Below are 26172 nucleotides of genomic sequence, written 5' to 3' on the forward strand. Positions count from 1 at the left end.
AAAAATTCCTGATTTTTCAGTAATTGTTCATTTTCCTGAGCTGGTGGTGGGGATGTGGGGTAGGTCACACTGGGTATTGTTGGTTCATACTGTTGTACGGCCATTTCTTCTATAAAGCCTTTCATCAGAAATTCATGTTTGAAACTTTCCAGAGAAATGTGAGGACATTGGAATTTTAGTTGTTTTTGGAAGGATGTGTGAATTTAGCCATGACTCCTATTTATTCTTATTTCAACATCAATTTAATTAGCAATTGGAATTAATCACTTGAAGCTGGTTTAAATACTCTTGTACATATGACCTTTACAATTGTTGGAGAGATCTGAAGCAAATCGTGGGTAGAATGTATAATGTGACATTAGTGGAGAAAGATTCAAATTCACATTCAGAATAAACTGTATTATAGAAGATTATTTTTAAGTTCATAGCAACAATTAGCTTACTGCTGAAATCTGATTTGTTTAAATCAATGAGAAATTCAAATTGAAATATTATAGGAACAATTAGTTAAAATTTTAAAAACATATCTTTATTTTTATCGAGAATACTCAGTGCACATTTTAAGGAATGAAATCTGAATTTAGACTTTTTATATTATTTGCAATTTGAAGAGTGAATCGAAGTTTCTAACAATGTTTTAAGATACTTTAACAATATTGCTGTAATCTCAGACACGCAAATGTCTGCTTTGTTTCTTTTAATTAAAATAACAATTTTCAATTATGGTAATTGTGGTATAATTCCTTGTTGGAATTCATAGCAATTGCTTTAGATATTTTAAACTTCAAAAAAAAACATATTTATAGAATGCACTAAGATTTTGAAATGAGAAATACAGGTTCAAAACATTCATTTGCATGGTTAGAGTTTATTCTGAGCTCTGAACCCATTGTGGATACAAATAAATGTTCTGAAAGTTTATTCCTTCATCAGTCACTATTTCTGCCCCTGATTATTTTAAAAATGATAAATATACCTGGAGTCTTCTTTAGAGCCAGACTTGCACGGTCAGGGGCATCATGTTATGAACCTCTCCTGGAATCTACAAAGCTAGCAGTGAAAATAATCTTCATGGAAACCTTACACCTTTTTGCAGAGGTTTATGTGCTATTTCTGGGATTTCAATGCCTAGCTGCACAACCAGGCATAGAGAGCGCTCTTGTGGAAGGATCATTTTCTCAGGTACATGTGTGGTTAGGCTGCTAAGTTGGTGAGGAGTGCATTAAGCCCATTGGTAAAGTGGGCAGAGTGCCAGGTTGGTCATGTACCAGCTGAGTAGAGTTCCAGCTGAGTAGGATGCAAAGTGGGTAGAGCACCAGGTGAGAAGAGTGCCAGGTGGTAAGTATGTCAGGTTGTTAGTGTGCCAGGTGGGTAAAGTGCCATGTGAGTAGAGATCCAGGTGAGTTGAGTGCCAGATGGATGAGTGGGTAGGGTGCCAGGTAAATGAATGAGTGTTTAGAGCTTGTCGGAGACAGGGGAGGACACGAGTTCTAGCAGCCAGGAATAGGGGATATTGGGTTCTGCAAGAGCATTGAAGAGGGAATAGCTGGGTCAGTGGGGCTCCAGACAGGGGTAGCAGCAGTAGCAGGAGAGCGGGCCAACAGTCAGGAGAATTAAAGAACATGAGACCTGGGAAGATGTGTAGTGCATTTCGAGTCAAGGGACATGGGGTCAGGCCAAAGGGTTTGAGGTGGGGGAGGATGGGTCAAGATGGGAGTCAGGTCTGAGAGAGTTGGACTGGGGGTTGGTCATCAGACATTTGAAAAGCTTGTCAGTGGAAAATTGGTACAATAGATTTCCTGATTTTTAGTTGTCCAATGTTTCCTAGATAACTATTAAACTTTACTGAGTAGAACCATCCAAAGTTTCTGATTGTAAAGGGTTTTCTGGGAGTGTTACATATGCTAGGGAACTATCCATTGGAAGCTCCAACATCCTGAGAAAATCCCTGGTGTTTGTTACATTTAGGATTCTACAGGGTTCCTGATTCAGGCCCTTGGCCCTCTGACTGAACACAGAGAGGCCCCTAAAGCCCTATGAGCTGGTTATTAGACTGTGACAATCCCGTGGCCACCATCGACAACTCCAGTCTGTGCTGCTTCATGACTGTCTAGCCATCAGCATATTTAAGGCAAATCTCACTAATCACTGGTCTCAGGAGGATCACCTACAAGAAGTATTTTATGTTGTGTCTCCTTAATACTTCAAAATAAGAGACCAAGCAAACTGCATAGTTTAAAAGAAAAGTTTATTCAACAACTGAATACATGCCAAAAGAAATAATTTACAGCAGCATTTTCATAATATTCCTTTCCAGTTTTATGGTACCCCTTAGAAATGCAGTGACAAATAGAGAAATAAAAACTCATCAACTATCTACCAGATACACATGCTTTGAATAATTGTGAAGTTTACATTTCTTGCTTCAGGAATAGCCAAATAAATAGCCTTTTGCATTTCACCTGGGCTGGTTATATAGACACTATATAGCTGGTACATACATGTGAAAACTAACTATCACCATTGCAATAAAACATAATATTGTTCCTCTTGTCTAACAAAAATATATATACACCAGTCTTGGTAAGTGGATAAGCAAAATGGTGAACTATTTAACACAGACCATTGCTAATTGCTAAATAATATAAAGATCACTGTCTAATATAGTTTACTAGAGGAAACCAATATATAAAGCACGTTCACATGCATCATTTTTTACACAGTACCTTTTAATAGACCATAAAACTATGAATTCTTCCTGCAACCAAAGCACATCAAAATCACACGAAGTAGCCTGATATCTGTCTCGTTGTTTGTGGTCTATAAACCTTTCCTTTAAACAATAATTTATTATCATGAAACTATTGCTGCACTAGAATATCAGCCCATTGATTGTTGGCATGTCATTAACACGCTTTCTCTGACTGGCATTGTTGCAGGATTGTTGGATTTACGTTTAGTCCCATCAGAAAGATTTAATTCTCACTGCCCTTCCTTTCAGGGTTAATTCATTATTGTCACCCAAGTACAAAGCTGTGGTACATCAGAGAAGGGATTGTAAGAATGATATTATCTAGCCCATGGTATCTCTCCACAGTAATATATCATTTGCTGCAAAAGGACAAAATAAATCTAACACGAACATTGTTAAAATGAAGCAAACTAGTTAAAGATAAAGAAAGTATTTGAGCTGACATTGACATTTTGGAACATTCCAGAACAATTTCAATTCTGCCAATGAACCTGACAAGTTTTTGCTCTGGCTAATATCTATTAAAAGTGAAGAATACAGTGGTGATCTGAATACTTCAGAAGCTTATGCAGAGCATTAGCAACCTGGCGCTGGGAGGAAAGACGCTGGTTAACAGGCCTCAGTATTGCTTGTTGTTTTGAGGAGAAAGATGAATATCCAACCCCTCCAGGTAGATTGTCCACCTTCTGAATGGGTAATTCTCAAATAAAACTCAGAAGGTGATGAAAGCTATTTTAAACAGCTTTGAGCTCTGGAAACCACTTTGTCTTCTTGAACAATGTTAAAGTGAACTACTTTTGCAGTGGCTTTCAGTGGCACCTCTTCTGTTTTTGAGATTGTGTTGAAATGCTTTCTTGTGGTCTCGTTTCCCCCTCCTCAGCCTCCATTTTCAGGAAATTATACATCTTCCAGGCAACGGAAGTTCTTTTTATTTTTTAATTGGAGGTATGTGTCACTAGCGAGGCTTGCATTGTCACCCTTCCTTAACTGCCCCGAGATACAATCTATTCCTTTGATTTCCAAGAGTCTGCTGCTATGTTACTGCACTAACGCCTACCTTGAAATGAATGACACAAGCAACACCTTTGTTTTCATCCTTCCCTATTCCTTGGGAAAGCAAAAAGGTGAGATGGAGAGAGGCTTGCTTCCATGTAATCCTCTAGTTAAATGACTGGCAAATGACCAAAATCTCTTATACAACTGAGGTAGTAAGTGAATTAAGTGATGGATAATCCTGGGCCCTCAACCTTAATGTGGAACAGTCAAATACTTGAACTGTTATGCACTAGTTTTAAAAGGATACTAAATGTAACCTGTGCAGGTCAAAAAGAAAAGTCCTAAACAGTTAAGTTACGGCAACTTTTGTCATTTTTATTTCAAATAATATCTCTCAAATGTAATATGTATTGTTTACTGACAAGTACAGTTGACCATCTCCTCTCCATTGCTGAAAGTATTTTTTTCAATGCAATGATTATTCATACATGGAGCTTGGGGCTTTGCAATCTCTCCTGTTTTTGAAGTACATTTGTCTTTCTGAAGTTTAGAAGACTTAGCAAAAAGAATATTACACATCCCACAACCAGCTATGCAATTGTTATTTTAACCCATCACTGGGATCAACTTGAATTTTGATTTGGTCCTTCATTCTGTAAGCTTAGCAAAGGGTTATTGTTGAAGGTGCACAGTGTTCCCCATATTATTTCTGGAAGATTTAACTAGTGATTGTTTTTTATTACTAACTGGACTCAAACCAAGTGACAATCAGAGCTTCCACTCCCAGAATGACATTACTCACCAACATTAACTGATTTGACCATCACTGAAGCTAAATATTTTCTTTCATAGAAGAAAATACATTACTGGTTGGTTCCATTCCTAAACCCTTCTTTAAATCTACTTTCTATAAAATGCATCATCACCAGGACACATTGTAAATGTCTTTTGACATGCCTGAGTAAACATTTTGAAGTTCTTTTCAAATTCAAAAGGGCATTTGCCTTTTACTTCACAACTGAACAGCACCTTAATTCTCATGAATCATTAAGTAATAATTCAATGCATTGACACTTGGTAAAGGTTTGCTTGTGGGTTCTTGCCTTAGACTGAATTAGAATGGCACCACTCCCGACTCCTCAGGCTGTGCTATCTGCAAACATTCCAGTCAACTTAGTCAGTTTAGTGAATCTAAAACCTGCCCACTCACATGACTTCGATTCCACTTCCGATCAGTAGACTTGTTTGTCTGAACTGCATGTCCATTGTCTTTTGTTCAAAGTGGGAACTATATACAGCCAGCTGAATAGACATGCGGCGCTTCACAAGCTCTCTGGTCAACTCTGTCAGTTCACTTATGCCAAGAGCATCACCAGTGTAATCTGCATTCCTGAACCAACAGCAAGCAGGTAAAAGAATCACAAATCAATCTTAGATTTCTGCATCTGATCTGCAATTCAGTGATCGTCACACATAAAAACTGATAGAAGAGCCAGTTTATAACACATCCTGGCATCAACAAACATTGAGTTCCTTTGGGGTGGGGAGGGGAGGGGGTTTGAATTAGTGTAATGTTGAAACAGCAAGTCCAGTCCAACTATAAAACACATTCCAGTCACCATGCTGCATTGACAAAAATAATGAAGAGGATGAAAAGACAATGGGTGGCAGTTGTGTATCTGGTGAGCAGCCCATATACTTGTAAACATCAACATAATGCAATGAAGTCGTTAATGTATGTATTGCATTTTGTTTGAATTAAGTTGTATATTGTTAAACACTTCTTGGTGGTCTCTCTGACTCATGGGTCCTCCTATTTCTACCTTTCTTGTTTTCCTGTAAGTGTTTCCATTTGTTGGTGTTTACAGGCGGATGTGCTGGTCTCTGTTTCCTCTGGCGACGCTCACGCCGCCATACCTGTTCACAAAATTCATCCATGGTGTTGAGGTTAGGATGGTTTATGAGCTGCATGAAGTCCCTGTACCAAAGCTTCTGGTTTGGAGCAATGATGCTGTGACTCTCCTTGGGCCTCAGATTATCATCAACCTCTTTGTGCAGAAGTTCCTCCAAATGCTCAGTGTCAATAATTTCTAGTGTCACCTTCAGTACTGTCTGCATGAAGCCATGCTCCACAGTCTGGCAAATATAGATCCCAGCATCTTTTCTCTGGATGCTACGTAATAACAACCCTTGTTCTGTCTTGATGACTCGGTCATTTACTTTGATCTGTAGCAGAGGGAGAATATCACACTGAATATTAATAAGGACCTGGGGAAGGAATTCAAGTAAAATAGTAAAAAAGTCAGCAGTCTGGAAAAGGTGGATAAACAGAAACTCTTCATAAAATCAATGTACTATTACTGTCAATAATTAATATAAACATACTAACCAAGAGCAAGAGTACACCATCCTTCCTTAAGTAGGAAGCCCAATACTGTACAAAATACTTCAAATGTGGTCTCACCAGTGCCTATACAAATGAAGCATAATCTTACTACGTTTGAATTCAACTCCCCTCATGAGAAATAATACCATTGTATTAATTTCCCTAGTTCTTTGCATGATAGCCTTTGCAAATCGTGCACTAAGACACCCAGATTCTTCTGCATTTGAGAGCTCTGCAATCTCTCACTCTTTACCTAGTACGTTTGCTTTTGTTTCCTACTGAAAGGAACATTTTCACATCTTTCCACACTATATTCCATTTTCTAGATCTTTGACCACTCACAGTCTATTTCTAGCTTTTTAAGCCTCCTTAATCCTCTTCACAACTTACTTTCCTGTGTCATCAGCAAATGTGCAAAGTCACATGATGCCAGGTTACAGTCCAGCAGGTTTATTTGGAATCACCTGTTGGACTATAACCTGGTGTCGTGTGACTTCTGACCTTGTCCATCCCACTCCAGCACTGGCATCTCCACATCATCAGCAAATGTGACAGCCTAAGCCCTTTGTCCAAATCATTTATATTGATGGGGCGGCACGGTGGCTCAGTGATTAGCACTGCTGCCTCACAGCACCAGGTTCATAGGTTTGATTCTGACCTCAGGCGACTGTCTGTGTGGAGTTTGCACATTCTCCCAGTGTCTGCGTGGGTTTCCTCCCACAGGCCAAAGATGTGCAGGTCAGGTGAATTGGCTAAATTGCCCATAGTGTTAGGCGCTTTAGTCAGAGGGAAATGGATGTGGATGATTTACTCTTTGGAGGGTCGGTGAGGACTGGTTGGGCTGAAGGGCCTGTTTCCATATTGTAGAGAATCTAATCATAAACAACTGCAGTCTTGGCTGGTCCCTATAGCATAGCCATGATTACATCTTGCCAACCTATAGAAGACCAACATATACCTACTATCTGTCTCCTAGGGGTTAGCCAGTCAAACATCTATATGTGCCAATGTGTTATCCCCCACACACCACGAGCTCTTAGTTTCTGCAGTGACCTGAGATGTGGCACCTTCTTGAATGCCTTCTGAAAACTCAAGTACAGTACAACCATTGGTTCTATTTATTTGTAGTTATGTTACTTCCTCAAATATTTCCACTGAATTTGTCAAACATGAGTTCTCTTTCACAGAAACAATGTTGACTCTGCCTGATTACCTTGAACTAATCCAAGTGCCCCACAGTGACATCTTTAATAGCAGCTTCTAACAATTTCCCCACGGCAATGTTAAACCATCTCAGCTGGAATATCCCACTTTCTGTCGCACTCATGTTTTGCATAAAGATGTTACACTTGCTACATCCCAATCTAATGGGCTGTCCCCAAATCAAGAAAGTTTTAGAAATAAAAACCAATGCATCAAATATCTTATTAACTACTTCTTTTAAATCCTAGAATGAAATCTATCAAAATCCAGACATTTGGCAGCTGATTGCTCCAATACTTACTCACAGAAACATAGGAAACAGGAGCAGGACTAGGCCATTCAGCCCTCTAAGCCTCCTCTGCTACTCAATATGATCATGGCTAAGCATCAGAATCAAGAACCTGTTCCTGCTTTTCCCACATTGTCCTTTTTGTTTCAAACTCCAGTGAATGCAATCCTAACTGACTCAGTACTCAGTACAACTTCTCAGTTAATTGTAATTTTTCTGAGATCCTCCCTCTTTTATATTTCTTGACTGTTTCTGGGATGTTCCTTGTATTCTCTGTAAGGAAGACTAATGTAAATATCTGCCATCTTCTTATTTTCCAAGATTCATTGCACAGACTAACTTTCTAACTCTGACCAGGTTATAGAACAAGTACACACTATTATCACTTAGTTATTAAAAAAATGTATAGGAACTCTCACAATTTAAAAAAAAATCTGTCTAGTTTTCTATCATACTCTAATGGTTCAGAATTGTTAAATGTTTTAGTCATTCTTTGCTGTTATTCATACTGGACTCAATCATCTGACCTGCCATCTATCTATTCACAATTATATGCTTTATTTTGTTTCGGTTTGATACTATCTTTAACATTCCTGGCTAACCATAAATACCAGCTTCAGCCTTGGAATTTTCCTTACTCATTGTAATGGGTCTATTCTGTGGATTCCGAAATCCCCTTCAATGTCTGCTGCTGCATCACAACCAATTTTTCCAATTTATTTTTCCCAGATCTGCTTTCAAGTCTCATACTTTACTTTGTTTTCTTGGATCCACACTCCTCAACCTGAGTATAAAATACAACCATATTCTGGACACAGCCATGTGAGATCATTCACTGTGAGATTGTTTTATCTCCTGGTTTCTCACACATTGGTCATCTCTTTATGCTGCTAATACCATTGTTAACTAACAAATCCATCCCTCCATCTTTCCTTAGTTCCTGTCCTTCTTTAATGCCTGGGAAGTATTTGTATAAATTCCTGTCTGGACCATTCAGTTTTATTTTGAACCATCTGACACCTGTTTTAAAAGTATAGTGAACAAGTAATTGGAAAATAAATCAAAAAATAACACAATAAAGAAATTCAACACAGTAGCCATTAAATTCAAGCTTTAATGGACAAGGAAATTCTGATTCTGTAAGTGTGGTTACAATCCTCCCGATGAATCACAAAGTTAAATATTGAGGAAAGGTGAGCAGGAAGGTGATCTCTGGTTAGTACGATTACAGACTGTGCAGCCAATAGTATCAAATCATTGCCTAATCCAAATTAATGCCACCTGTGCAAGCCCCACTGTTAACTCAAACATCTTACAATTCTAAAGTCACTGTACCTCTTTACAACATCCTAAATTCATGAACTAAATGCAGATTTTTTCTAAATAGGCTTTGGAAAAGCCAAGTGGACTCTGTACAGAAAGCAATGGGGCTGTGCTGGGCAAGGGGAAGAGGAGCCTGTAGGGTCAGAGACATTGATGATGGTTCAACTACATCAATCTACTTTACTACCAGGCTGTCAGCTCATAAAACATTTTAATTAGAGATAATCATAGGCAACCAAATGTTAAGCAATAATCTTTATTTTAATTGTGTATCTATCACAGAAACAACTCAGTCAGTCAAATGAGAACTCTCCTCTACATTTCCCAAATTGGAATTAAGAAAGTTCTGTTTTTCACTTTCCCATTGAACTGGAAATACGTGAAAGCTTCTGGGATTAATTTTACACTTGCTACATGCATTGATCATCCAGAATTATGGATTATGCAGACCTTTATTTGATTAAACCTTTCCCAGTTAATTGCTCCTGAAAAGAAATTAAAGCAAGTGAACAGATTGTCTCAGAGGAGAATGTCTAAGATAACATCAAAATTAGAAAGAATAGGCAAGCACATGGAAGAAACCCTGTCTGTAATCAGGAACAGAAACGGTTTCAAACTCTGCAAATCGATGGCCTCAGTGACTGAACCAAATTCACTTTCCTTTAACATGTAAAGGCTCCTGACCAAAAATACAAACCTTTGCATCCCCTTACAATCTATTAATTGTTCAATGTCATGTGTTTTTTAAAAGTCACCCATCTGTGCCCCACTTGATAAACATCCCTGATTCATCCCTTTAGTTACAAAGGTTGGGATTTTCTGGGATTGGGAGAAGTCTCTAGGGAATCCAAAATACAATCTGGAATGTAACATACTAAAGGGAGGAAATAATACGATTTCAGTCACTTTCCAGAAGATAATCAGGAAAAATAGATGGAAGGAAAAGGCTGTAAAATCCCACCCTGCTGTTTCTAGGATGCTCCATGAATTACACTGAAGCATTAAATAACATCACATAATGGTTTTGGAAACAATGGAACAATAAGTTAAAGCATTGGTAAACACCTCGATTATATGCAACATCTAAAACACATTTGGAGATATTGACAGTGGAAGCGTCAATTGCATTAGTAACAAAGTTGTTTTCATTTATATCAGAGAATGTCAACTCCACACCTTAGGAAGGATACATTGGTTTTGAAAGGAATACAACGTAAATTTACTACAATAACACTTGGACTTATACAAATTAGGCCCATCTTCTCAAGACTTAAGAAGATTAAGGGGTGATTTGATCAAAGTATTAACAGGAAATGACCAGGCTAATAACAATAAGCTATTTCTTGGGGATTCTAGATCCAGGGGATAAAGTTTGGGAATGAAGGTCATGCCATTCAGGAAGCAGCTACACACGGAGTGGTAAGTATTTGTAACTCTCTTCCACAAATGACAGTTGATGCTGGATCAGTTGTTAACTTTAAATCTGAGAAAGAAAAATCTTTGTCAAGCAAATGTACTCAGGTACATGGGCCAAAGGCAGGTATATGGAGTTAGGCCATAGATCTGCCATGATCCCATTGAATGGTGGAACAGGCTCGAGGGGCTGAATGCCCTCCTCCTGTTCGTGTGTCCCTACACTGAATGATGAATCTCTGTTAATATATTTGTACTAACATCATATGATCAATCTGAATCTTCACAATCACTATTCAGCAGCTGAATATCTTACCTCTTCTTTATGGTCCTCATTTGGTCTATGAAACTGCCAGTATGCCAGCGCCCGCTGTGATTTTGGAACACACTCTAGAAAGGTGGTGCTGTTCTCCACTCCATAGATAATCTTTTCCTCCATGTTCTCATGCTCATGCAAATTGTCTGAAGGAAGAGAAGCCATCAGCAAAACTGAAAATAGATCCACCCAGTCAGCATTATTTGCTGAATGTAAATACGCAATAATAACATCAGGATTTCCAGTGTTTCCTGACTCAATTACCTCAATCATTGACCGTTACTGATGTTTCACCACTTCTTACCATATTAGGTAGGACTTTATGAGATGCTGTGGTCCCATAGCAACAACTCAATCAGGAACAGCAGTAGGCCATTCAGCCCCCTTTGGATGCTGCCTGAACTGCTGTGCTCTTCCAGCACCACTGATCCATTCAGCCCCCATGCCTGCTCTGCTATTCAATAAATCATGGCTTGAAAGTAGAAGACAGAGGGTGGTGGTGGAGGGTTGTTTTTCAGACTGGAGGCCTATGACCAGTGGAGTGTCACAAGGATCAGTGCTGGGTCCACTACCTTTTGTCATTTATATAAATGATTTGAATGTGAACATAGGATGTATGGTTAGTAAATTTGTAGATGACACCAAAATTGGAGGTGTAGTGGTCAGCAAAGAAGGTTACATCAGAGTACAATGGGATTTGATCAGATGGGTCAATGGGCTGAGGAGTGGCAGATGAAGTTAAATTTAGATAAATATGAGGTGTTGCATTTTGGAAAGGCAAATCAGGGCAGGAATTATGCACTTAATAGTTAGGTCGTAGAGAGTGTTGCTGAACAAAGAGACTTTGGAGTGCAGGTATGTAGTTCCTTGAAAGTGCAGCAGCAGGTATACAGGATAGTGAAGGTGGCATTTGGTATGCTTTCCTTTATTGGTCAGAAGTTTGAGTATAGGAGTTGGGAGGTCATGTTGCAGCTGTACAGGACATTTGTTAGGCCACTGTTGGAATATTGTGTGCAGTTTTGGTCTCCCAGGAAAGATGCTGTGAAACTTCAAAGTATTCAGAAAACATTTATATTTACATAGATGTTGGAGGATTTGAGCTATAGGAAGAGGCTGAATAGATTGGGGCTATTTTCTCTGGAGCATCAATGGCTGAAGGGTGACCTTATGAGGGGCATGGATAGGATAAATAGTCATGGTCTTTTCCACATGATGGGGGAGTCCAAAACTAGAGGGGATAGGTTTGAGATAAGAGGGGAAAGATTTAAAAGGGACCTGAGGGGCAACTTTTTCATGCAGAGGGTGGTGCATGTATGGAATGAGCTGCCAGAGGAATTGGTGGAAGCTGGTACAATTACAACATTTAAAAGGCATTTGTATGGGTTTTTTCTGGAGGGGAAGGGTTAGAGGGATATGGGCCTAATGCTGGCAAATGGGATTAGATTAATTTAGGATATCTGGTTGGCATGGACAAATTAGACCGAAGGGTCTGTTTCCATGCTATACATCTCTATGACTCTGGCTGATCTGATTGCAACTCAACTCCATTTTCTTGTACATCCTAGTTGTCTCTGGCATCCTGTGAATTAAGAATCAACTCTGTCTTAAAAAAATACTCAATAACCCCGCCCTCCTCCCACAACTACTCTCTGAGGAAGGGAATTCCAAAGATTTATGACTATTAAAAAAAAAGAATGTTTTTACATCTCTATCTGAAATGAAAGACCTCTTATTTTTAAATAGTCCCTCTGATACCTTTTGAATACCTTTTGTTGAAATACCTTTCCCCTCTCATCTTAAACCTATCTCCTCCAGTTTTGGACTCCCCCACTCTGGGGAAATGACCTTGCTGATTCACCCTATCTCAGCATCTTTTATGTTTCAATAAGATCGCCTTTTATTTTTTGAAACCCCAATAGATACAGGCCGAATTTGTCCAAAGGTTGCTCATAAAATATCTCCCTCAACTGAGATATTAATGGAGTGATCATTTAATGAAATACTTCCAATGCAGTTCTATCCTTCCTCAGGTAAAAAAAAAAATGCTACAGGTGTTTAAGAGTATCAGACCTTGGAGCAACTTGGTGATGATATTTTAGAGCTGCACATCACAGAGTGTAAATAGCACAGCTTGATTGGTGTTCGGACAGAGACCACTACACTAGCTTCAACTACAAAGCAGACAACAAGACCAGTAAAAGAAGATAGTTTAGTCCTTGTCTTATAGAATTATTAGTCAGAGTTTGTTATGTCTATGAATTACCATAAATAGCAGTACAGTCGGTTCTGCTATAACACGCTCGTTTGTATTCTCGTGCAATCCCGTACTATACGAAAATCGTGTAATAGCAGCACCATTTAAACTAATGAGGCTGGAATCGTGTTATAACCAATACACACTTTAAAAGTTCACACAGTAGAAACAGTGTCCCCAGTTGGTCAATCGTGTTAGAGCAAATTTGCATAAATGAAACGTGCCTTATAGCAGAATGACCTGCATTAATAAATATGTATGAGAAATAGTATCACCTTGAACTCTAAGGCTGAAGAAAGTTTTATGATAAGTCAATCAACTAATTTATTTAATAATATATACATTCAATGAATTTCAAAACTATATCCCTAGCAACAAAGAAATAAAACATATCTGTCTCTCCTAGTTAATGCGATAAATTCACTTCAGATTACTCAGCCCTAACCTTAGGAAGATGTCTCATTTTCTTTCCTTCCACAATAACTTCTCCTTGTCTTCCAGCAAGACAGGAAGGTAACCACATGACCATCACGGCGGCTCGGTGGCACAGTGGCACAGTAGTTAGCACTGCTGCCTCACAGCGCCAGAGACCCGGGTTCAATTCCCGACTCAGGCGACTGACTGTGTGGAGTTTGCACGTTCTCCCCGTGTCTCGTGGGTTTCCTCCGGGTGCTCCGGTTTCCTCCCACAGTCCAAAGATGTGCGGGTCAGGTGAATTGGCTACGATAAATTGCCCGTAAATGTAGGGGAATGGGTGGGTTGCGCTTCAGCGGGTCGGTGTGGACTTGTTGAGCCGAAGGGCCTGTTCACACTGTAAGTAATGTAATCAGTTGTCTCCAAATCAGGGACTTAACCAAGTCAGTTTTCAACTAACTTACACCACATTTGAAACTAATTGGTTAAAAATCTCAAAATCCTTGACAATAGTAGCTACAGAAACACAGGAACACATAGGACGGAGGATTCCTGCGATGACCTTCAGATTTGCCTGATGACCTCAGGTAAGCAGTGCTGCCCTGTTTAGGTTGGAACTGGTCTGTGATACAGTATATTTGACACCACGCAGGTTGTGAAAACATTTTGCAAAACAATAAAATTAAATAATTGCCAGCAGGATCTAACATGATTCAAATGACTCACCAAGAGAGTGAAGTCACCAAATTCTCAGAGGATCATTAGGCTTTTGGTTAGTAGAGAGTGAAATAAATGGTGTTGGTTAGGGGGAAAGAGATTGGGAAGGAAAGTTCCTCATGGTTACCTCAGCTGTTGTGGGAATTGAACCCATGATGTTGGTGAGACTTTACATCACCAAACAGCTATCCAGCCAACTAAGCTAACTGCACCCATCATCATTTACACTTGCAGCAGAAACATGTTTACAAAGATTGGAAAGTGGTACGAGTGACCTTTATGAGAATGCACACCAGTTATGATCAGTGAATCAAAACAGCACACACATCTTTAACTGAAACAAAGAACTGCAGAAATTTGAAATAAAAACAGAAATCTAAAACTCAACAGGTCTGGCAACATCTATTTTTGGGAGATAACAGAGTCTAGTGATGAAGAGTCATTGGACTCAAAACATTAACTCTGCTTTCTCTCTACAGATGCTGCCAAACCTGCTGAGTTTTTCCAGCAATTTCTGCCTTGGTTAAGGAACTTTAATGGATGGTTTCAGTTGACACAATAAAGGCTAAACCGTCCTACACTCCCTCTTGAGGTGTCATTCCAGAAATTACAATCTGTGGGATGTACAAAGTGGGCAGTTAAGATGCTTTAAAGAGAAAAAAATATCATTCTTTCCTAAAGGTAACTTTGAATTAATAAACATGTTGTTACAATTGGTAACATGCACAATTTCCACCCATTCGCTGACAACATAATTTTCAACATTAAGCTTGTTTTAATACAACCCTTTGCAAGTTCAGCAAACGTTCCATCAAATTGAGAAAACTAGAAACTGAAATCTATTTCTTGAAGCACTGAACAGGCACAGTGAGCTGTGGACATTCACAAATTTTCAGTTTAGGAGTTAAATTAAGAATGCTATTTTCTATTCATTAATAAAAACTATCTTTACATTGACATGAAAGATTTGATTTCTCTCACGTACACCCTCTTGTGGATTTGGTTTAGAAGTCCCTTCGATGAACTTCCAGAGGAAGTGGGTGACGCAGGTACAATTACAACATTTAAAAGACATTTGGACGGGTACATGAATAAGAAAGGGTTGGGAGGATATGGGCCAAATGCAGGCAAATGGGAGTAGTTTAGTTTGGGAAATTTGATCAGCATGGATGAGTTGGACTGAAGGGTCTATTTCTTTATAAGTGTTGGTAAGTTGGAAAAACATGTCACGAAGGATGGAATCATCCTATCCACATTGGTAGAGGATGGGATTAGGGGCAGGTCTTGTGAATAAAGCACTGGCCATTGGTCATTGTCCTGAAGTGGGACAGCAGAGATCAGAATATTTCCCAAAAGTGAAGGATTTGTACGTGCTGGAGGTTCCTGCAGGTGGGTTCCCTGTGGATGATGGGAAGTCCCCTGTTCTAATCACTCCCACTTCCCCACACGCTGTCCCCTATGGGAATCCCTGGGTGACAGTTGCTGCTGGTCACCTGCCTGTGATGCTATTTCTCCTCCACAGGGTGGCCTCATAATCACAGACAAACATTACAGAGGCTGCCCCCAAATCCCTCAACCTCTCCCTACTCCAACAGTGTCCTCCTTAATCCCGCCAAAGCTGGGCCCCTCTGATTCTCCCTGAAACATCAACTCAATGCTGCGTCAGAAGGTTGCTCCTCTGTGGCTGATACTAGGGTAGTCTTCCAGCTGCTGAACTGATGGGCAGTGTGGCATTCACATCCAGAAATGGTCCCAAATCCATGACTGTCACTTCAGAGCAGAAGAGACCCCTGAGAAATTGTGTAAATGCCATCAAAGCATCTTTTGTACACTAAAAATATACACACTGCCACTTGCTGCCTTCCTGCCGAGATATTCTTCTAGGGGTAAATGTGGGGAATGGGTCTGAGTGGGTTACTCTTCGGAGGGTTGGTGTGGACTTGCTGGGCTGAAGGGCCTGTTTCCATACTGTAGGGAATCTAATCTAATCTAATTATCAAGTTTTCAACAATGTAACCAGGTTTTGGCATGATCTTATTGAAATGATTCACTAAATGATAGTTATTCAATTCCAATGAATTGGAAGATCATATGGATTCTCTCCACTCAGAGTCTGGGAGGGATCATGAGCAGTTCAATCCTGATCTCTTCTGCAGAAACTGGGGCAACTGAAAACGTCAGAGCTGAAAATGTGTTGCTGGAAAAGCACAGCAGGTCAGGCAGCATCCAAGGAACAGGAAATTCGATGTTTCGGGCATAAGCCCTTCATCAGGCTTATGCCCGAAACGTCGAATTTCCTGCTCCTTGGATGCTGCCTGACTTGCTGCGCTTTTCCATCAACACATTTTCAGCTCTGATCTCCAGCATCTGCAGACCTCACTTTCTCCAACTGAAAACTTCACCCCATTGCCAACAGCTGCCCTCGTTGTGTCAGTTCAATTTGGCCAAGCTAGTGAGGAAACAGCCTCCTCTATTTACTGTCATACAGCAGGACAACAACAACATCCTGCAATTGTACAGAGCTTTTCATTCATTTTTTGAACACAAGGTAATCACAGTGAAGTGTCAAGCATTCTGAGATGACTTGACAGACCAGGTATTGAGAGTTATTTTCCCTCTGGCTAGAGGTTTGGAGAGATAAAGGGTCAACCAATGAAGGTTGAGATAAGGATAAAAGTCTTCAGTCAGGCCATTGTGAATCTGGGGAATGCTCCACCCCAGAAGGCTGTGTTTGTCCTGGCACTGAGAGTATTCATGGCTGAGTTCAATATGTTGTTGGGCACTGAAGGGACCGAGTGATCATGTGGGAAGGAGGCCTTGCTGCAGACGGTCAATCAGTATATCCTCGGCTGGAGTGTCCATGTGACCTACTCTTGGCTCTTGGGCTCCCGTGTTCATAAAGTGAAACATCGGTATGGCATTTCACAGGAGTACTCACAGACAAAACTCAACACCATGTCACCAATAAAGATGGTAGGACAGGTGAGAGAGATACGTTTTAAGGAGAGACTTGATCAAGGAGAATGTAGGACCGAGAGTTTCATGCTTTTTTTCTCAGAGTTTGTGACCTATCAGTGTACATAAACTTTCAACATTGACCAGAAGGTCTACTAAGACTAAGTGTTCACTCCACAGCAAGTCCATAACAATGTGAACCGTTCTGATTCAAGATGGTTGGAAAGTGACTCCATCTACACTTTCTGCTACCTCAAGAAAGCAGCTAACATAATCAATGACCCCTCCTACCCCATTACAATTTCTTCCATCAGATAGAAGACACAAAAGTTTGAAAACATTCACCAACAGATTCAAGAATAGCTTTTTACCCACTGTGATCTGACTTATGAATTACCTCTCCTATATTACTGTTGATTTTTCACTGCATGTGAAATAAAGTGCATTCATATATTCCTGTGTTTGGGTTTTTTTTCAAGTTGGATAATCTGTAGACAATCTTACATCTTAATATGTAAAACTTTCAGGAAGTTGCAAATCAAACAAGAAGCAGATTTGAATGATTGATTTCAGCTATTTTATGTTAATTTTAGTTCAGACCGGGCCTTGTTTATTGATGGTTTTGTGAACTTGGTTCAACTTGGTGAGGTGGTCCTTCAGGAGAAAGTGAGGTCTGCCTTGGATGCTGCCTGACCTGCTGTGCTTTTCCAGCAACACATTTTCAGAGGTGATCCTTCAGCATGCTGGGATGGAGACCATCAGATTTTGGGGATTTATCAACGTTCAGCCCATTAATATCTCCAGTACAATCCTTTCACTAATCTGAATTTGTTTTCGCTTCTCACTCTCTCTAGTCACTTTGATCTCTAATTCTGAGAGTTTTCTGCCAATTACCTCATTAAAGACAAACACAAAGTAATCATTTAGCTTTTTCTTTGCCTTTCTTTATTCTCCATTAAATATCAGGTATGTGTCAAATAGGCTATTGCTGAAAATGTGTTGCTGGTTAAAGCGCAGCAGGTCAGGCAGCATCCAAGGAACCGGAAATTCGACGTTTCTGGCAAATGCCCTTCTTCAGGAATGATGATTTCAGCTCTGATCTCCAGCATCTGCAGACCTCACTTTTTACTCAAATAGACTATTGCCTCAATATAGTTCCTGGAATGAATTTCTAACTGAACTGCAACCAACACTGGAGGTAACCAGTACCCTGCCCCCAGCTGCATTTATAACTGGACATAAATTATTCCTCACATCACAAACCTCCGATTATTTTTGGACTCTAAAATTTAATATAGTCTTATTTGGCTTTGTTACGCAAAAGTTGAAAAGTTTAAGGTAAAAATAATTAGAAACTCATTGGAAACCATTAAATACCATTATTTTAAGGCACTGTTCTCAAACTTCAATTGTAATAAAGAAAGAAAAACAGAATAACGGTTGAAAGTAGGATAAAGGTATCTGCCATAGAGTATCAGGTTACCCATTAGATGAAATACAGAGAGAAGGAAGGATTATGAAGCCAGTTCTAACTCCATCATATGGTTCTGTAATAGGAATGTGAAACCCATCTTATCGTGTACAGATTGAGGGGGGTTTAAGGACTTATTATTGGCTATTCATGAAGAATAGTTGATGCTTATAGATTGCTATTCAAACGTTTATTGCTTGCTATAGATACATTATGATAAACTAGTTTCCAGCACTGTAATGTGAAGCTAGTACCGTACACAATAAGAGCTGGTGGGAAACGATTGAAATGGGATCTGAAAGCTTGACCTCACCAATCATTCCAATGAATATCAGGATATAATAGAAGTCAGTATTACTGAGGGAATGCTGCACTATTGACAATTTCTATACTATCAGCAAGTATGAAGCAATGATAAATTTCTTGATTTCCAGGAAAGTGTTGTTAATTGTCCCTATAACTCCATATTCAATACCAACAAAATATGACAATAAATTATCTTTGGGAAAGTCTGTGGTTTAATTTATAGACATCCAACAAACCATCCATTAGCTAAAACTCTGACATTACTAAACTAATTATAAATGTCTGACGGCAGTAACATTGTCTGTGTGCTTGACCAAAGCTTCATTATAAGTGGTGAGAGCCACTTTCTATAAGATAAATCCAACACAGAAGAAATACCAGAAAGTAGGCTTTACATTCACCGCTCCAATATGTTAATTTCGAAACAGATTCAAACATAATTGCTTTATGCATTATTTAACCTGTATCAATATCCCACCTATCTTAAATGGGTTAAAACATGTGTGAAAATACTTAACTCTGTATGCAGATATTACAAAGATGATCTCACCCTCTGTGTGATATGTAAATAACTGTATGTAATGCTACAAATGATTTAAAATTTTGAGTTTCTTTTTATAGTATCCCTTGAGTATATGGCTTTGTAAACATTTAATTTTCTATAACCACACTGTATTGGACAGGACTAATTCATGTAGCACCAAGGCTGAGAACCATTTGTGATTGCAGATGCAGTTGCAGGATTGAGCTCATTGGCCATGGAATTTCCTCAGTGGACAATCAGACTCATTAGTGAGTGATTGCCAATGTCGATGACTTTCAGTACAAGGACAACGTTTATAAATAGTGAAGTTCTTGTAGTAGAGGACTTAGCGTGTGCAGCACAAAATAAAATTTCTGTTCAGAGTTTTCCACCAGAGGGCAGCAATGCCTAACATTTAGGGATAACCACTGTCCGGAGTTGAGTTGGAGAAGCATTGTTACCATTTCTTTCAGCTTCTCCAGACTGAAACAACATGTATTTCATACCGGAGCAAATAAATTACAGAATGTATCTTGACATATTTTGGGATTTTTTTGAAAATGTTTATAAAATGTTCAAAGTCTGAAGCAGAGTTAGCTGCAGTAAAAGTCACTCAATAACTAGCAGTAGTTACTGAAACCAGCAATTAATGGTCTGTCAGCCATCAACATGTTCAGGGATACGATTGAATGAAATGGAATAATTCTGCTGCACAAGGATGTATCTCTCATTTCTCCACTTCTGTTTCACTTCTCTCTGACTAATTCTGAACTTACCAGTTCTCAATTGCTACAATCTGAAGGGAAGCTGTTTCCCTGCTGCAGCACGTTAAACGTACACACAGAATAAAACTGATCCACATCCTGTGTTACAGGTGAAATATTTCTGAAGGTGGGAGAGTGATGATTGGCTAGCGTTGGGGACGTTAAAGTCTGAACATGAAACTGGTGTTGCGGTGCTCAGTCACACCTTGGCAACAACACAAGAAATACCCCTCAGCTAATGCCCAGTCAATTTGTTATAATGGGAGTGCTGGCCCTGTTCCCATGGAGAAGAAAGGAATGTATTTACTTCCTAACGCCAATATTTTCTGTATTCCAGCTGATAAATTACACTTTTTAAAACAAAAGCCTTAATGTGACATAAAGAAGTAGAACTGCAGATGTTGAAGATCTGAAACACAAACTGAATTGCTGGAAAAGCTCTACAGGGAGAAAACAAAGTTAACTTTTTGGATTCAGTGACCCTTCTGAAGTGGTCACTGGGTTTGAAACGCTAACTCTGTATCTCTCTACAGATGCTGCCAGACCTGCTGAACTTCTCCAGCAATTTCTGATTTTGTCCTTGATATGACTACTTGAGTCATCAATTGAAGTACACCAGTAAGGTTTCAAGATAAGTAAGTACGCTCCTAGTTTGATTTAGTAAAGAGGCAGCATAAAAATCAAATAAAATAAGACATTCTGTCCGAGATATCATGTGCAGTTATGGCCACTCCATCTTGGGAACATATGAGGGGCCACAGAATGCAATAACTGGGATCACATATCAGAGTTAGAACATTGCTTTAAATAGGTCTTGTAGCCTTTGGAAAAGCAGGAAGAGTTGAGATGATCCAATAGGTGTCAAAGATTAAGGGATAACAACTGATTTAATTCAGGCACATTGCACACTTTTCCCATGAGAAAGAGAGACAGGCAGAACTTTAAAATATGAAGCTTAGAAGGCAAGTCAGACAGGAGGGGAGGTAATGGTCTAGTAGTATTACAACTGGACCTTTAATCCAGAGATCCAGATAATTTTCTGGTTCAAATCCTGTCATGGAGGAATATAAATTCAACAAAACCCCATGATTAAGAATCTAATGACAACTGTGTCATGTTGTCGATTGTTCACTTATTTTCCTTTAAGGAAGGATTCTGCCATCTCAATCTGGTCTGAACTTACGTGTGACTCAAGACTCGTAACAACATATTTGACTCTGAGCAGAACTCTGGTAATAAATGTTGGCGTAGCCAGTGGTGTGGAATGAATAAACAAATCCTTTGAGACAATAGATCCAGTTATTTGGGTGGAACTGAGAAATAAGAAAGGGATGATCACCTTATTGGGATTGTATTATAGACACCCTAATAGTCAGAGGGAAATTGGGAAATAAATTTGTACGGAGATTTTGGCTTTCTGTAAGGATAATAGGGTGTTTATGGGAGGGGATTTTAACTTTCCAAACATATTTGGAACTGTCATAGTGTTGTGGTTCTGCTCGCCGAGCTGGAAGTTTTTGCTGCAAACGTTTCGTTCCCTGGCTAGGGAACATCATTAGTGCTGTTGGAGCCTCGTGTGAAGCGCTGCTTTGATGTTTCTTCCGTTATTTATAGTGGTTTGTTCTTGCCGCTTCCGGGTGTCAGTTTCAGCTGCAGTGATTTGTATGTGGGGTCCAGGTCGATGTGTCTGTTGATGGATGTTCTTGCCGTTTCCGGGTGTCAGTTTCAGCTGTAGTGGTTTGTATATGGTGTCCAGGTCAATGTGTCAGTTGAGGGAAACTCCCTCAACAGACACATTGACCTGGACACCATATGCAAACCACTACAGCTGAAACTGACACCCGGAAACGGCAAGAACATCCATCAACAGACACATCGAACTGGACCCCACATACAAATCACTGCAGCTGAAACTGACACCCGGAAGCGGCAAGAACAAACCACTATAAATACCGGAAGAAACATCAAAGCAGCGCTTCACACGAGGCTCCAACAGCACTGATGATGTTCCCTAGCCAGGGAACGAAACGTTTGCAGCAAAAACTTCCAGCTCGGCGAGCAGAACCACAACAACGGATACCCGAGCTACAAATCTTCAATCAGATTTTAAACTGTCATAGTGTTAAGGGTTTAGATGGAGAGGAATTTGTTAACAGTGTTCAAGAAAATGTTTTGGTTCAGTATGTGGTTGTACCTACCAGAGAAGGTACAAAACTTGACCTACTCTTGGGAAATAAGGCAGGGCAGGTGACTGAGATGTCAGTGGGGGGAGCACTTTGGGGCCAGCAACCATAATTCTACTAGTTTTAAAATAATGATGGAAAAAGATAAACCACATCTCAAAGTTGAAGTTCTAAATTGGAGGAAGGCTAATTTCGATGGTATTAGGTAAGACCGTTTGAAAGGTAAAAACAAGGATAAGAACTTTTGAAAACTGATTGGAGGCAGATGTTCGCAGGTAAAAGGACGGCTGGAAAATGGGATGCCTTCAGAAATGAGATAATGAGTTCCAGAGAAAGTATATTCCTGTCAGGATGAAAGGAAAGGTTGGTAGATGTAGGGAATGCTGGTTGACTAGAGGAATTGAAATTGAGGGTTTGGTTAAGAAAAAGAAGGAAGTATTTGTCAAATATCAACAGGATAGATCAAATGAATCCTTAGAAGAGTATAAAGTAGAAATTCACTTAAGAAGGAAATCAGGATGGCAAAAAGGGAACATAAGGTAGCTTTGGCAAATAGGGTTAAGGAGAATCCGAAGGGTTTTTATAAATACTTTAAGGACAAAAGGGTAACTAGGGAGAGAATAGGGCCCCTCAAAGATCAGCAAGGTGGCGTTTGTGTGGAACTGCAGGAGATGGGGGAAGATACTAAACAAGTCTTTTTTGCATCAGTGTTTACTATGGGGAAGGACATGGAATATATAGAATGTAGGAAAATAGACGGTGACATCTCGAAAAATGTCCATATTACAGAGGAGGGAGTGCTGGATGTCTTGAAATGCATAAAGGTTGATAATTCACCAGGACCTGATTAGGTGTACCCTAGAACTCTGTGGGAAGCTAGAGAAGTGATTGCTGGGCTCCTTGTTGAGATATTTGTATCATCGATAGTCACAGGTGAGGTGCTGGAAGACTGGAGGTTGGCAAACATGATGCCACTGTTTAAGAAGGGTGGTAAAGACAAGCCAGGAAATATAGACTGGTGAGCCTGACGTCAATGGTGGACAAATTGTTGGAGGGAACCCTGAGGGACAGGATGTACATGTATTTGGAAAGGCAAGGACTGATTCAGGATAATCAACATGGCTTTGTACATGGGAAATCATGTCTCACAAACGTGATTGCATTTTTTGATAAAGTAACAAAGATGATTGATGAGGGTAGAACAGTGGATGTGATCTATATGGACATCAGTAAGGCGTTTGACAAGGTTCCCCATGGGAGGCTGGTGAGCAAGGTTTGATCTCATGGAATACAGGGAGAACTAGCCATTTGAATACAGAACTGGCTCAAAGGTAGAAGACAGAGAGTGGTGGTGGAGGGTTGTTTTTCAGACTGGAGTTCTGTGACCAGTGGAGTGTCACAAGGATCAATGCTGGGTCCACTATTTTTCATCGTTTATATAAATGATTTACATGTGAACATAGGAGGTACAGTTAGTAAATTTGAAGCTGATACCAAAATTGGAGGTGTAGTGGACAATGAAGAAGGTTTCCTCAGATTACAACAGGATCTTGAACAGGTGAGCCAATGGGCTGAGGAGTGGCAGATGGAATTTAGATAAATGCGATGTGCTACATTTTGGAAAAGCACATCAGATCAGGATTTATACACTTAATGGTGAGGTCCTGAGGAGTGTTGCTTGGAGTGCAGGTAAATTGCTCCTTGAAAGGAGAGACATAGCTAGATTGGATAGTGAATAAGTCATTTTGTATGCTTTCCTTTATTGGTCAGGGCATTGAGTACAGGAGTTGAGAGGTCATGTTGTGACTGTATAGGGTGTTGGTTAGGCTACCTTTGGAATATTGTGTGCAATTCTGGTCTCCTTCCTATCAGAAGGATGGTGTGAAACTTGAAAGGGTTCAGAAAGGATTTACAAGAATGTTGCCAGGGTTGGACGATTTGAGCTATAGGGGGAGATTGAATAGGCTAGGCTATTTTCCCTGGAGCGTCGGAGGCTGAGGGGTGACCTTGTGGAGTTTTATAAAATTATGAGGGGTATGGATAGAATAAATAGACAAATTCTTTCCCTGGGGTGGGGGAATTCAGAACTAGAGGGCATAGGTTTAGGGTGAGAGGGGAAAGAAATAAAAGGGATCTAAGGGGCAATTTGTTTCACTCAGAGGGTTTTACGTATTAGGAATGAGCAACCAAAGGAAGTGGTGGTGGCTGGTACAATTGCAACATTTAAAAGGCATTTGGATGGGTACATGAATAAGGAGGGCTTGGAGGGATATGGGCCTTGTGCTGGTAGGTGGGACTAGATTGTGTTGAGATATCTGATCGGCATGGACAAATTGCATCGAAGGGTCTGTTTCCGTGCTGTACATCTCTATGACTCTATAACTCTAATAGAAGCAGCATGGATGGGTGGAGTCATGAAATCATGAGGGGTGGGTTGGGTGCTGTCAAGTGGGACTAGATTGGGTTGGGATATCTGGTTGGCATGGACAAGTTGGACCAAAGGGTCTTTTTCCATGCTGTGACTCAATGACTCCAGATGGAGTTGATGAAGAAGTTACTGTTCAGGTATTTTTGAAACAGCTTCAGTGGGGAATCACAATGAGGTGAAGCTGTTGGGGAAGAGAGATGGAGGATTGGGAAAGGGTTAGTGGAGAGTAGTTTTATTTTAAGACAGGAGGAAGGCTTTCACCCCCTCTAATTCTCCAAGGAACATTATTTGATGAAGTTTGGAGGTTTTTGGAAGGGTGAAACATCACAAACTCTCATAGTACAAAACTGATTCTGGATCCCAGGTCTTCATCACTGCAAGAACATCATTTTTCAATATCATAAATGAGAATTATACTTGGTATGGACAGTCAGCAAGATCATTTATAAAAATAGTCCTGAACCAATTAGTAGTGACCTGAATAAATCGACCACTGCTCTTTAACCTGCTACACTGTGTGCAATGGTAACCAAAACATTTACAAAATAAGGAAATTCTAAATAATTCATTTTGTAAGTAATATTTCCCCATGAAGTGAGTAGATCTCCCATGATAACCAAGTTGTAAAACCAATAAGGTTATAAATCAGATGCGGTATTTTACTAGGTGTGTCTGATCACAGATACTAGCACAGTGCAATACTGCTTTAGAGTCTGAAAAAGCTGAAGGGGAGACTTGCTATCCTAAAGGTCAGATGAAAAGAAATAGGAAAATTGGGAGAAGAGTTTTCAGGAATGGGATGCAGCTTTAACCTCTGATTTCCAATACAAATCTGATACTTAGGATTCTACAATGTTGATGTTTCACCAATATTTCACCAAAAATGGAAACAAATTATTTACCCAAGCTTTATCCATCTGAAAAATTCCATGTACATATTGTAAATATAAAGCACATCATTTGATAGAAGAATTGATCAGAAACATCAGAATGTTGATCAATTGAAATCAAAAAAATTGTCATAAGCTTACCATTGTGATGTTGATCAGAACACTGGGTGAGAGGGTCACCGTTCCTGATGTCTTGCCTTCTGGTACGCCTGAAACAAGAATGATCAGAGTGAAGTGTGGCTGCTTCTGCCATTTGGATGAAGAAGATTTTGTGTTGACACCAAATACAGGCTTGGAGAATCCCAGTCAGCTAGCCACAGCTGGGAATCTTCAAGAAATCATTACATCAAGTTGATCTTGTATTTAGAGCCAATTCAGAACTGAATGGATCAGCTAAAGCTTTGCATCGTGAGATAACTGCAAAATACTGCTGATGCTGGAAATCTGAAAATAAAACACAGAGAATGCCCACAAAACTCAGCAGGTTATCGCTTCAAGTTCTGAAGAAAAGTTATTCCAGACTCAAAACATTAACTCTGCTTCTCTTTTCACAGATGGTGCTAGACCTACTGAGTTTCTTCAGAGTGCT

The 26172-nt window shown here is 39.7% G+C and overlaps 1 protein-coding gene across 2 annotated transcripts in view; it reads right to left on the reverse strand.

Annotated features, from left to right (window-relative positions):
* Nucleotides 1–2278: 2278 nt before the first annotated feature.
* sema3ab (sema domain, immunoglobulin domain (Ig), short basic domain, secreted, (semaphorin) 3Ab) overlaps nucleotides 2279–26172 on the reverse strand; it is a 256069-nt gene continuing 232175 nt past the window's right edge. The window contains exons 15-17 of one of the 2 annotated variants that reach the window (XM_060842583.1): nucleotides 25725–25792; nucleotides 10679–10824; nucleotides 2279–5974 (exon numbers count right to left, since the gene is read on the reverse strand). In XM_060842583.1, coding sequence (XP_060698566.1) covers nucleotides 5522–5974; nucleotides 10679–10824; nucleotides 25725–25792 — 667 coding nt within the window. In that variant the 3' untranslated portion in view covers nucleotides 2279–5521. Of the gene's footprint in view, nucleotides 6017–10678; nucleotides 10825–25724; nucleotides 25793–26172 lie in introns of both variants that reach the window. The other variant, XM_060842582.1, reaches the window with a different exon arrangement.

The sequence above is a fragment of the Hemiscyllium ocellatum genome, chromosome 23 (genome assembly GCF_020745735.1).
Source record: "Hemiscyllium ocellatum isolate sHemOce1 chromosome 23, sHemOce1.pat.X.cur, whole genome shotgun sequence".
In the NCBI taxonomy this organism is placed as follows: domain Eukaryota; kingdom Metazoa; phylum Chordata; class Chondrichthyes; order Orectolobiformes; family Hemiscylliidae; genus Hemiscyllium; species Hemiscyllium ocellatum.